The sequence below is a fragment of the Muscardinus avellanarius genome, assembly GCF_963383645.1.
Source record: "Muscardinus avellanarius genome assembly, chromosome: 4".
Classification (NCBI taxonomy): Eukaryota; Metazoa; Chordata; class Mammalia; order Rodentia; family Gliridae; genus Muscardinus; species Muscardinus avellanarius.
In genome coordinates, this window is record NC_137789.1 from 52,457,389 (window position 1) to 52,470,844 (window position 13,456).

At 37.5% G+C, this 13,456-nt stretch overlaps 1 protein-coding gene across 1 annotated transcript in view; it reads left to right on the forward strand.

Moving 5' to 3' along the window:
• Nucleotides 1–13,226, forward strand: part of CNGB3 (cyclic nucleotide gated channel subunit beta 3) — a gene marked incomplete at both ends in the record, with an annotated part of 160,428 nt that extends 147,202 nt beyond the window's left edge. The window contains 3 exons of the mRNA XM_080694751.1: nucleotides 10,070–10,216; nucleotides 10,457–10,628; nucleotides 12,966–13,226. Of these exons, the coding sequence (XP_080550877.1) occupies nucleotides 10,070–10,216; nucleotides 10,457–10,628; nucleotides 12,966–13,226 (580 nt within the window). The remainder of the gene's footprint in view (nucleotides 1–10,069; nucleotides 10,217–10,456; nucleotides 10,629–12,965) is intronic.
• Nucleotides 13,227–13,456: the final 230 nt, after the last annotated feature.

Here is a 13,456-nt window from a genome sequence, read left to right on the forward strand (position 1 = left end):
GGTTCCATCCCCAGTACCAAAAAAAAAAAAAAAAGAAAGAAAAGAGAAGAAAAAAAGGAAAAAGGAAAAAGAAAACAGTAACAATGACTTCATTGGCATTACTAGAGTTATTGTATGTTATAGTACAAGGAAAAGACCTCTTAACTTGGAGTTAGCTTTCATCTTGGATTTTAGATTTTAGTATCAGTGATAAAACTCAAGTATTTCTTTTTGAACAATATGTTTAACTGATTCAACTTCAGTCTCCACATCTGAATTATAGGCAAGAACTTACCATACCAAATTAATGTGGTCATTAAGTAAGGAGATTCAAGGATTTATTTTTTAGAGGAAAAAAAATTCTAAAATGAATGTGCATAAATAGATGACAGTGTTAGCTGTTTTGACCTTCAATTCTTATTTAAGCTAGCTATTTTGATATAGTATTTCCTAGACAAAGTATTATTTTTAAATATTTTTCTGAGTCATACCTGTGATCCCAGTATAAGGGAGGCTGAGACAGTAGGATCACAGGTTCTAGGACAGCCTCGGCAACTTAACAAGACTCGCAGCAACCCAGTAGACTGTGTTTCAAAACAAAAAGTCAAGCCAGGCGCAGGCGTGGTAGCGCATGCTTGTAATCCTAGCATTCAGGAGGCTGAGACCAGAGGATCGTGGTACTAGAGGATCCATTCACGGACAGCCTCAGCTACTTAGTGAGGCCCTCTGCAACTTAGTGAGAACCTGTTTCAAAATAAAGACTAAAAGATAGGGCAGGGGGTGTAGCTCAGAGGTCGAATGCTCCTGAGTTCCAGACTGGCAAAAAAAAAAAAAAATCAAAAAGGCTGGAGATAGAATACCCCTGGTTTAGTTCCCAGTACTACAATAAATAAACAAGCAAATGATTTCTCTGGGCACTTAAAAGGAGATAAATAAGCAGGGCATGAAGTAAAAAGTACATATTACTCTCTTTCTCCTCTCTCCTTCTTTGGGATTCTTCCCAGGATTCCTCATTGCTCATATCCTTCTTTAAGGCCAATCAACATGCTGACAGAGGAAAAGAGAATCCGACATTTTATGTTTGTGAAATCTAATCTCTCCAACTTTGTTAAAAATACATGTGTGCAGATGTTCCTATAAAAGAAAAAAAAACTAGGCTAACACATGTTTGCCATTTAGTGCAAAGATTTATGAATATCAAAGTAACTGCAAAGAGCAAGACGCCCAGGCAGAGGTGACCCTAGAACATCCTATGATATTTGCTAACCCACAAAAGTTTCGTTAGAATTTATTCATAGTCAAGTTGTAAAATTGTCAAGGAACAAAGTGTTTCCCAATAACATTGACAAACATAAAAGAATATCTCAGAAAAAGTCTACACAGGTGATCTAACCTCATATCCCCCAAATATAACACAGTTGGAAATTTGCTTAATGAGAACATGTATTTGAAGTTTCAATCTCTAATGCAGCATTGCATGTGATGTTTTCTCCACTGGTAGCATTTAGTTAGTTTTTTTTCTATTCTAGGAAATAATTCCACATAAGAAAATATATTTAAGACTAGACTCATCATTATTTCAGGAAACATTCCCATTTCTAACAGTTATCAAAGCATTAATCACTGTAAATTGTTCTTGTCTGCCTAAGTCTGACTAGGCTTGCATCTCAGTGCCATAACTTATAATCTGAGAGTTTCTCTACTAAGACTTCTTTATTCATCAGTCAAATGATGTCACAATAACACCTAAGTGTGTTATAGGATAAAAAAAAATTATTGGGTTAATAAAAGGAACTTGGAAAGTGATCTGGCTCGTAGTAGGCACTCAACAATATTAGCTATTCATGTTACTATTATTGCCATTATTATTAATATTTGCTAATCTGATTGGCTTCACATGTACTTATTCTACTCTCAGGTTAAAAGAAGCTGGAAGACAGATGTTAATAATAGTTATAAACCCAGATCTAGCCCATTGAGGAGTTTTTCTATACATTCTTTATTTATGTCTAATTTATTTTTCCCTTTCATTTTAATTTATTCAGTAAGTGAATTCTTTATCTTCCTCTGCATGATTGACCTCCAAAGCATAATCTTTATGCAATATCATATAAACAAACTACTTATCAAAGCCCAGCTGTGACTGAGAGTATAGCTGAGTAGTAGGGCACTTGCCTAACATGAATCGGGCCCTCGGTTCCATCCCTGGCATCAGAAAGTAAATAATCAAACAAATTTATCTAATTAAGTACTCTTTTTTTCTCCAAATATTCTAAAAGTACCATGAGTCGTTTCAGAGCCACAGAGTCGGTGAGTGTCTGAATGCATTGTACTGGCCTACCCCATGCCACCCATAGAGTTACTCTTGCTGCATTATACTTGAGAACACACAAAGTCTTCACTGGAGGCTCCTACAAATAGTCCTAGCAAGCTTAATATTATGTCTATTGTGCGAATAAGAAGGTTCTCACCATTTTACAGAATGGCCTCTTTATTAAGACCTTCAGGAGATATTCTTGCTTAACCTGAACACTCATTTTTGGGAGGGGGGAAAGGGGAATGGGGTAGGGGGAGAGGGGACCAAGCACAGTCTAAATGTATACCATTTTCAATATGTTCCACATATAAATAAAAATGTTAAAAACCAAGACTTGATCTTTTTATAGTAGAGATGGCTTAAAACAAAATTTGAAACACTTCTAAGGCAAATTTTTACTTTTTAAATAAATCCTATTTTATGTCCCCATTTTTGTTTTTCTTTTGTTTTCACATTTCAATGCATGTTCTTTTATAAACTATTTTTTCCATGTAAATGTGTTCTGAATACAGTAACTCTGCTAGAAAGAGCTCCAATCACATTATACTTTGCATATGCAGCATGCAATTTGTAATGCTACATGTGGTAGCCCTGGGTGGGGGGGGCTTGGAATGAGCAAATGACTAGGAAATATCTGAAATCTAGCTCTTTCTGGAAAAAAATCGCATACACACACACACACACACACACACACACACACACGCAATATTATGTAAAATAAAAAAACAAAATAGATGTATATTATATATGCTACTATGTATGTGTTAGAATATACATGTATGTGTTAGTACATTTTCTATTGCTATATCAAAACACCTGAAACTAGGTAGTTGTAAAGAAGTTTATTTGGCTCGCAGCTCTGGGAAGTTCTTCCTCAGCAGGGATGTCTAAGAGCACAGCATTAGCATCTTCTTGGCCTCTGGTAAGGGCCTTTCTTGATGCATCTAAAAGCGGCAGAGGCACCAGATGGTAAGAGAGAGAACAAACATGTTGGCTCCTCTTATGAAGCCACTTAGGCCATCATGGGGGTCCCGCCTCATGACCTTGTTCAGCCTTAATTAGCTCCCAGAGGACCACATCCCCAAATGTCATTAGTATATGAATTTGGGGATTAAGTTTCTATATAAGAATTTTAGGGAACATAGGGTGTGTGTGTGTGTGTGTGTGTGTGTGTGTGTGTGTGTCCAAGAAGCTATTTTTCCTGACATTTACACAAACAAATTCTCTCACATAGTCTCTGAATACACTGTCTCTGTGAGACTGCCACACAGCTACTTTTGTTCATTCATCCAACATTAGTGCACTCGGACAAAATTAGTAGCTTATTGTCCAGTTACATATCACAAACTAAGTTTAAAACTTCTCAGTAAGATTTTTTTTACTGAATTTCATCTTCTTTATAACTGAATGTTAGGTGTTTACAAATAGTTCTTTAAGATAATCAGATACCTATTGTAGGTACTAAAGATGCCTTTTTTTTTTTTTTGAGGTACTGGGGATCAAACCCAGACCTATATTTTTATTATTAATTTACTTTAAAAATATTTAAAATATTTTTTTCAGTACTGGAGATGGAACCCAGCGGCATTCTGCCTGTGAGAGACACCTCAGCTCTAATTTTTAGTCCTTTTAATTTTGAAATGGTCTCACTGAGCTGCGAAGGGTCTGGCTAAGTAGCTGAGACTGTTGGTGAACTGCGATCCTCCAGTCTCAGTCTCCCAAATGCTGGAATTACAAGCGTGTGCCACTACGCCTGACTTTTTATTTTTATTTTGAAACAGGGTCTCACTAAGTTGCAGAGGGCCTCACTAAGTACCTGAGGCTGGCCACAAGCCTTACACCTTCCTGTTACAGCCTCCCAAGCCTTGGGATTACAAGCATACCCACCACACATGCCTGATGGCATTGTTTTCTAGAGATGAGTTTAATAACTTGTTCATAAGCACAATAAATGGTAGAACGGTGACAATGTCTGTATTCTTTTCACAAAACCATACCAAGTTTTAATAATTCTCTTCTTCCTCTCCTTCACTTGTGTTGAATACATAGTGGATACTTAATCAATGCCTACATGGTTGAAATTAAATTCAAAAAAGTCCTTCAGTAATTGTCTAAGGTCACAGCCAAGAGAGGTGGGTCTAGGATTAGAACCACTCTCATTGTTTCTTGGTCCATTGCTTCATTCACATTTGTTAAAACCTGGGGACACTTCACATTAACTTGAACTATTTGTCCTCCAGCATGAGCTTTTTGAGAAACTCCATATAGGGCTGGGAATATTTAGGGCTCTTCTTACTAAGCAATTTAATGAGTAAAACTTTCCATTGGTGGAATGCTGGAGAAGCATTTTGTGGACAAGAGAGAGAGGGGGAAAAGATGCTATTTTAAACATTGCTGAGAGAGTTTGGGCAAAATCCATCTGGCAGACAGACTATTTCTTCCGTTCAAAAACTCATCAAGCACTCCAAACGTGTAACCTGTAGGCAAGTTTAATTAAAGCCTGAGAAATCTCAAAATAACCTGACATTTAAATATGTTATTTCCGTTCTCCTCTTTTAGTCTGACATACTCACAGAGGCACTCTTAGGTTCAAATTAAGCTCCCAAATGCCTGGATCCAGCCCTGCCTAATGACTGGATTACCCTGTGTTCAAGGCTATGGGAATATGAATGAAATTGGTTTATCCCATCATTGTCCTTCATATCACAGAGAGGCAGGTAGGAAAGTAGGCAGGAATTTGAGTAAATGAGTGAGGGAAAAATTATTGTTGGTAGTTGGATAGAATGAAATATAGATACACAGATAGATGGATCAAAATTCATTTGTCTTGTCTTCTTGGGCAAAGGCAGAGCTTCTATCAGAAGAAAAAGCTAAAGTAAGTGCCTTTTGTCATGGGACAAAAGAATGAAAAGGTAAGATCATTGAGAAAAGCAAGTAGGAGTTAATACAGTTACACTCACAGGTCCCAAATATTACACTTCTGTCTCAGAGAGGTATTTCATTATTAAATGGTCTAGAGAGCCATAGGCTGTCTTCCCAGCTCCGTGTCATTAAGGTTAGGTATAGGCGAGTGGCCATGTTTGATGTCAGAGGGTGGCCTTCCATTAGGTTCCTCTCTTCTTTTCTTCTTATTTTATTGACTATTTCACATGATTCATTTTTTTCTCTCCTTTTATTGCATTATCATTATGCTTGTTTTTTAAAAAGTTAATGGCCGATCCAGGCATGGTGGCACATACCTGTAATCCCAATAGTTAAGAGGCTATGAAAGGAGGATTGTAGATTCGAGGCCAGTTTTAGCAATCTAACAAGACCCCACTTCAAAATAAAAAATAAAAAGGACTGGGGGCTGTAGCTCAGAAGTAGCATGGCCCTAGGTTCAATTCCCAGTACAAAAAAAAAAAAGTTTAAGCTGGGTGTGGTGGCACACGCTTGTAATCCCAGCATTTGGGAGACTGAGACAGGGGGTTTTCAGTTCAAAGACAGTCTCAGTTCCTACTCATTGAGGCCCTTTGCAACTCAGTGATACCCTGTTTCAAAAAATAAAGAATAAACCGGGTGTGGTAGCATAGGTTTGTAATCCTAGTACTTGGGAGGCTGAGACAGGAGGATTGGGCAGATTCAAAACCAGCGTCAGCTACTTAGTGAGGCTGTCAGCAACTCAGTGAGATCCTGTTTCCAAATAAAATATAAAATAAGTCTGGGAGTGTTCCTGGTCACAAAAAAAAAAAAAGAATAAAGTAGGGCTAGGGGTGTAGTTCAGAGGTAGAATGCCCTGGGGTTTTATTCCCAGTAACGACAGAGAGAGAGAGAGAGAGAGAGAGAGAGAGAGAGAGAGAGAGAGAGAGAGAAGTTTAATGGCTGTCCTAAAGTTTTCAATATACATCTTATTTTTGTTTTAATTTGTTTTGTTCTTTTGGTACTGAGAATTGAACCATCAGGTCTTTTTATTTTTTATTTTGAAGTAGGGTCTTGCTAGGTTGCTGAGAGTGTTACTAAGTTGCTGGGGCTGGCCTCGAACTCATGATCCTCCTGTCTCAGTCTCCCAAGTACTGGAAGTATGGGCATGTGTCACATTGCCCAGCTATCAATACACATTTTAAACGAAGTCTACCTTCATATAGCACTATAGCTCTTCACATGTAGAACTGTTAGCTCAAAATGTTGTCCTTTGATGTGTGTGTATGTGGTACTAGAGATTGAGCCCAGGGGCATTCTCCTCCAAGCTATTCTCTCAGCCCTATTTTGATTTGATTTGATTTGATTTGATTTTTTGGTGGCACTGGGGTTCCTGGAAACCATTCTACCTCCGGGCTACCCTCCCAGACACCTATTTTTTTATATATATTTTTATTTGGAAACAGGGTCTCTTACCTGTGCGATTCTCCTGTCTCCGCCTCCCAAGCACGGGGATTACAAGCATGCGCCACCACACCCGACATTGTTTTTTAGTTTTGAAACAGGGTTTCTCTATGCTGATGATTCTGGCTGCTTGTTGAGTCTGTCCTCAGATCTGCAATCCTCCTGTCTCAGCCTTCCAGGTACTAGGATTGCAGGCATGCGACACAGCACCTGGCTAGAACGTTCTCGATGTTTCTTCCCTCCAGCCCTGATGATATTGTCATTATTCACTTACCCATATGCTATATTACTACATATGCTGGTTCTTAACTTAAACAATTATCTTTTAGACAAATTAAGAATAAAAATATAGCCGGGCGTGGTGGCGCACGCTTGTAATCCCCGCGCTTGGGAGGCAGAGACAGGAGGATCGCGCAGGTTCGAAGCCAGCCGTGCTGGCGTAAGAGACCCTGTTTCAAAAATATAAAATAGGTCTGGGAGTGTAGCCCGGAGGAAGGAGGGCTTCCAGGAACCCCAGTACCACACACACACACACACAAAAAAAAAAAAAAAAATATATATATATATATATATATATATATATATATATATATATATATATAGTAGGTCTGGGAGTATAGCCCGGAGGTAGAAGGGCTTCCAGGAACCCCAGTACCTCAAAAAAAAAGAATAAAAATATAAAATATTTTATTTTGCCTTCATTTACTTTTTTGCCAATATTGTTCCTTCCTTTGTGTAGACCTGAGATACTTGTCTATATCATTATACTTATTTTAACACTTTATTCTGGGCAGGTGTCCTGCCATGGATTCCTTCCTTGTTTGTTATTCTGAGAAAGACCTTGATTCTTCCTTACTTTTGAAGGACACTTTCAGTGAATATAGAATTCTAGGTTGTTATTTTTTTTTTCTTTCAACACTTTAAATATTTTAGTCTGCTCTGGCTTGTATGACTTCTGATGAAAAATGAGCTGTAATTCTTGTCATTATCTCTCTATAGCTTAGGTATTTTCTTTCCCCCTCTGGATTCTTTCAAGATTTTCCCTTTTGTCTTTTGTTTCTTGTTATTTGAATATGGCATGCTTATAAGTATGTTTGTTTGTTTGTTTGTTTGTTTGTTTGTTTGTTTGGACAACTTCTATTCAAATATGTCTTCTCTTCTGTTTTCTCTTCTTTCTCCTTCCAGTATCCCAATTATGCCTGTTTCAGCTTTCAAAATTATGCCACATGGGCGTGAGGCGGAGACAGGAGGATCGCGCAGGTTCGAAGCCAGCTGCACTGGCTTAAGAGACCCTGTTTCCAAATTAAAAAAATATAAAAAGTAGGTCTGGGAGTGTAGCCCGGAGGTAGAAGGGCTTCCAGGCACCCCTGTACCACCACCAAAAAAAAAAAAAAAGATAATAATCTCTTTTTTAAAAAATTATGCCACGGTTCTAATTGTTCAGTACTGTTTGTTTCTCTGCTTTTTAGTCTGGAAAGTTACTGTTGACATATGTTTCAGCTCAGTGGATTTTTTTCCCTGGGTCAATCCACTGGTGAGTCTATCAACAGCATTCTTTAAAATGTGCATGCAGTGCATGCCTATAATCCCAGTAGTTTGGAGGCTAAGCCAGGAAGATTGCAAGTTTGAGGCCAATGTAGCAAGACTCTCAGCAACCTAGCTAGGCTCTGTTTCAAAACAAAAAATAAAAAGGGCTGGAGGTGTAGCTCAGAGGTAGATAGAATTCCCCTGGATTCAATCCTCAGCATGGCGGGGGGGGGGCACATTCTTCATTTCTGTTACCGTAATTTTGATTTCTAGCATTTCCTTTTGATTTTGTCTTAGAATTTTCATCTGTTTACATTGCTCATTTGTTCTTGCATGATGTCTACTCTTTCCACTAGATTCCTAAGCTAATCTGCTTTTTTTTCCTGTTTAGAAATTGTGAAAGTTGTGCCATCTCTGTTTCTTCAGACATATTTTTGGAGAGAGGGGGAGTTAGCATTCTTTGTAGCTGTTATTGGAAGCTAGAAATGATGTAACTGAGAATAGGAACTGAGGTTGATAGGTCTTCAGGTGTGAACTTTTCTGCTGATCTGGCTAGGAGTGGAGCAGAGTTTAATGCTTGCTACAGCTATATGTGCCAGAACTTCAGATTCCTGAGTGTTTCTGTTTTTGTCTCTGTGTTGACTTTGTGTCCTTAAGTACTACTCTGAGAGTTTGCACCTAGCAGCTGTTTTAGTTACAATTCACCATTACTATATAGGCATCCCGTTGATGTAAGAGAGAGAAAACAATCTAAAAGCATATAATTAAGCCTGTTTTTTTTGTGTGGTTTATGTCCCTGTGTTGTGACCTTGCAGGAATTTCTTAGTTAAGACAGAAATATATATAGTATTATATATAGAGAGAGTTAATATAGAGAGACAGAAATATATATAGTACTATATATATAATATATATAGTACTATATATATTATATATAGATATATATAGAGAGAATGTTATATATATGTATATATAGCATTATATATAGAGAAAGAGAATATGTTATATATATGTATATATGTTATATTATATGTACTAGGGATTGAACCCAGGGGTATTCTACCTCCCAGCTATACCCCATGTCCTTTTTATTTCTTATTTTGAAACAGGATTTTGCAAAGTTGCTGAGACAAACCTCAAAAATTTAATCCTCCTGTCTCAGCCTCCCAAATATTAGGATGACAGGCTTGTACCACCACACCTGACTAAGACAGAAACACTTAAGGGGTCGAGTTGAGTAAAATGTTCTCCACTCAGGTGGCATAAGGGTCTGAAGAAGTATTTCCCCTTGAACATGAGGCCTATGTTATGGAGAACAAACCTGCTCTGGGTATAATTGGTTATTTGCTATTTTTTATTTAAAAATCTTAGTGGATCCAGGTGCAGTGGCACATGGTTGTAATCCTACTACTTGGGAGGCTGAGACAAGAAGATCGCAGGTTCAAGGACAGCCTCAGCAAGTAGCGAAGGTCATCAACCTAGTGAGACCCTACTTAAAAATAAAAAATAAAGCCAGGCGTGATGGCGCACGCTTGTAATCCCCGCACTTGCGAGGCTGAGACAGGAGAATCGTGCAGATTCGAAGCCAACCTCTGATGGCTTAAGGGTCCCTGTTTCCAAATAAAATATAAAATAGGTCTGGGAGTGTAGCCTGGATGTAGAAGGTCCCTGGGTTCCATCCCCAGTACCACCAAAGAATAAAAATAAAAAAAAATAAATAAATAAAATTTTCTGGGGTGTGGCTCAGAGGTAGAATGCCTTCTAGGTTCCGTTTTCAGTAACACACACACACACACACACACACACACACACACACACACACACAAAGTTCTTAGAGGAACAAGAGTAAAACTTGTGGCCAAGACTTACTTTTCTCTCTTACAGCCTTCTTGCAAAAGGAGGAGGAAACCGTCGAACTGCCAATGTGGTGGCCCATGGCTTTGCTAATCTCTTAACGCTAGACAAAAAGACTCTCCAAGAAATCCTAGTGCATTATCCAGATTCTGAAAAGATCCTCATAAAGAAAGCCAGGTACAACTTTTAAAGCCACAGTAGACATGGAAAATTGGTTTTGCTTTATAAAATCTAAGCTGAAGATAAGTGGTTTAATGATTATAGTGAACTTTCTCCATGAGATACATGTAAATACAACTGTAAATGCAAAGGTACCCACTGAAAATTCATAAGTAGGAGAAATTACTAAATTTTCTGGTTGATTTTACCAAAACTCTCACAGAGCTACCCAAAATGGCTTTTCTCTCCTGTCTACAGAGTACTTTTAAAGCAGAAGGGTAAGACCACAGAGGCAACCCCTGAGAGAAAAGGACTCGCCTTTCTCTTCCCCCCCAAAGAAGGGACGCCCAAAATGTATAAAGCGTTCCTGGGAGTCATAGGAAAAACAGATGGTGGAGGACTACTCAAACTGAAAAAACAAACGGCTCAGGTAATCAAGCAGAGTGAATAGAGGCTGTTATGGAGAGGACCTGGATGAAGTATTCATAGATGAGCTCCTACTCAGATTCTATTTCAAATATTTAGATAACTTAGATGGATCTAATGTCCATAATGACTACTTTATAGAGTGCATTTATGATTATTTGAACTGTACACCATATATGATCACCCTTAATACTCATTGGCCCATTGTATATGCATGTTTAAATACAGTTGGTCCTCATCATCCATGGGTTCTGTATTTGGGAATTTACCAACTCCTTATTATTTATAACCCCCAAATCAATATTGATGATGCTTTTGTGGTCATTTTCAGACAAGCACATGAGCAGATGACAAAAAACTTAAGTTGCTTGACACATCTACTCCCAGCTGAATTTGAACAAGGAAATATTATACTTTCTTGTTTCCGTTCTCATACTTCAAATGAGCAACCATTTTCGCAATTTAATTGGTGTCTTTTTTCGTTGCATTTTGTGCTGCTCCCCCACCTTGTCGCGGTTGCCGCCGCCTTCTTCTTCTTCTTCTTCTTCTTCTTCTTCTTCTTCTTCTTCTTCTTCTTCTTCTTCTTCTTCTCCTCCTCCTCCTCCTCCTCCTCCTCCTCCTCCTCCTCCTCCTCCTCCTCCTTCTTCCTCTTCTTTGGTAATTTTGCTGTTTAAAATGATCCACAAGCCTAATGTTGATGTCTGGAGTTCCTAAGTGCAAAAATGCTGTGATGTGTCTTACAGAGAAAATATGTCTTAAATAAGCCTTATTTAGACCTAGTTATGATGTTGTTGATAATTATCAAATTAATTAATTCATCAGATAAGGTATTTCTAAACAAAAATATACATGAAACAAAGTTATGTATCTATAGCTGACAAATGGTTGTGCCCCAAGACTTACAGGAATCTCATCCTCTATTCCCTTTAGAGCAATGGTTGAGTATTTAGTATTTGGTATTTGCTAAGTCAGTATTCATGGTGACTTTATAGAATAAAACTACAATGACTAATGACAATGAACAGCATATATATATATATATATATATATATATATATATATTCCATTTTGCCAACATGGCAGTTAACATTTTCAAAAATATTCAATCAATATGCATATTTAAATACATAAAATATTTAAAGGTGAAAATAACCTTACAGGTTTCATCCATGCTCTTCATGATAAGATGAAGAAACTGAGATCCAGATTAAGAAATTTGGATAAGATCACAATTAGTTATAATACAAAACACTATTACTCAGTATTAAGACTTACATCAGCCTTCTAATTCTCAGAAATGTAACTCAAATGTTCTCTTTTCTTTTTTGTTTCTATATTTCATTCCCATAATAAATCTGAGAGCAGATATTGAGAAACAGTCAGCAGGGATTTGAGTTTTATGTATGTAGTCATTGTATTACCTCTAAAATTGTTTGAAATGGGTAAAAGTGGACTTTTCAGAAAATGAGTAAAGCAAAAATCATAAAATCAGTCACATTCAAAAGAATAAATATTGCTCCTTTCAATTACACACACACACACACACACACACACACACACACACACACACCACTATGGTGAAAATTAGAGGTGTAGTGTAAACTAAATGCCTCATTTATATTAACATTAATTTACACAAAAGACATACTGTTATAAAGAAACATATAAGTAAATGTGTTAGGATCCCCAACTTTTTCTGTGCACATTTATACATTGGGAAGCCTCTCTCAAGTTTATCTCAAGCATCACTTACAGTAAAAAAAATAATGGTATTTTTTCCTATGAAACTTCTATAGATAAAATTAATACAATAGACTTGAAAACAATATCTGAAACCCTTATGGGACAAATGGAGAAGATTGTACTAGGAAAGAGATATGAGTTTCTTCCTGAAGTTCTCCTGTGAGCTTATACAGGAGAAAAAAAAACATTCTTTCTGTAGTAATTTTATATAGTATTTGGCTTATTTTATAGAGTACTAAAGATAAATATTTAAAAATTTATCTCTAAAATAAATGAAATAAGTAAAAACTTAAAAATGAAAAACAAAACATCCTGAGCATCAAGTCTTTTAATTCTCAGAGTATGAGGACCAATAAATAGAAAGGGAATTATTTGGCAAGGACAGAAATTGCAATTTAGACCGACATTATAAATCAGACCTAAGAGCTCAGCACACCAGGAAGCTTAGGCAAATGACAAAGGCAAGGCAGAAAGGATTCCTAGATTCACTTAACTCGGACAGTCTTTAACTTAGTGATGACCATTGTATGCTAATCAAAAAACTCCAATGTCCTTGATTATGATTTCAATACCAATTCTTTGTAACTGCTCCCTCCAGAAAAAAAGTGAAAACTCCAAAGGAGGAGACAGTAAAGGAAAAGAATATGAAGATAAAGGAAGAGAGCCAGCAGAGAAGGCACCGGACAGATCCAAAGGCAGCGCAAGTTCTTTTGCAGCAGAGGAAATGCCCTGGTCAATTAGAAGGGCAGCTTTCCCCAGAGCAACGTCCCGTCAATCACTCCTCATCAGCATGGCTCCTTCTGCCGAGGCCGGGGAAGAGGTGCTGACTATTGAAGTCAAAGAAAAGGCTAAGCAATGAATGTTTGATTATCTTCAGATGTAATCCAGCTAGTTCCCAAAGAGATTGTACCCAGGATTTTTGCTTAAATTAATGAGGGGAAATGACCTTGCCAGGACCCTTGAGAAACCATAGCCAAATCCCTGACTTACTTTCTAGGACTGATCTGAGAGTGTGATTTTATGCAGTCGTAATAAGATTATTAAAAACTATCCCTATTCTCCATTGCCATTAGCTCATGCAATTGTTAT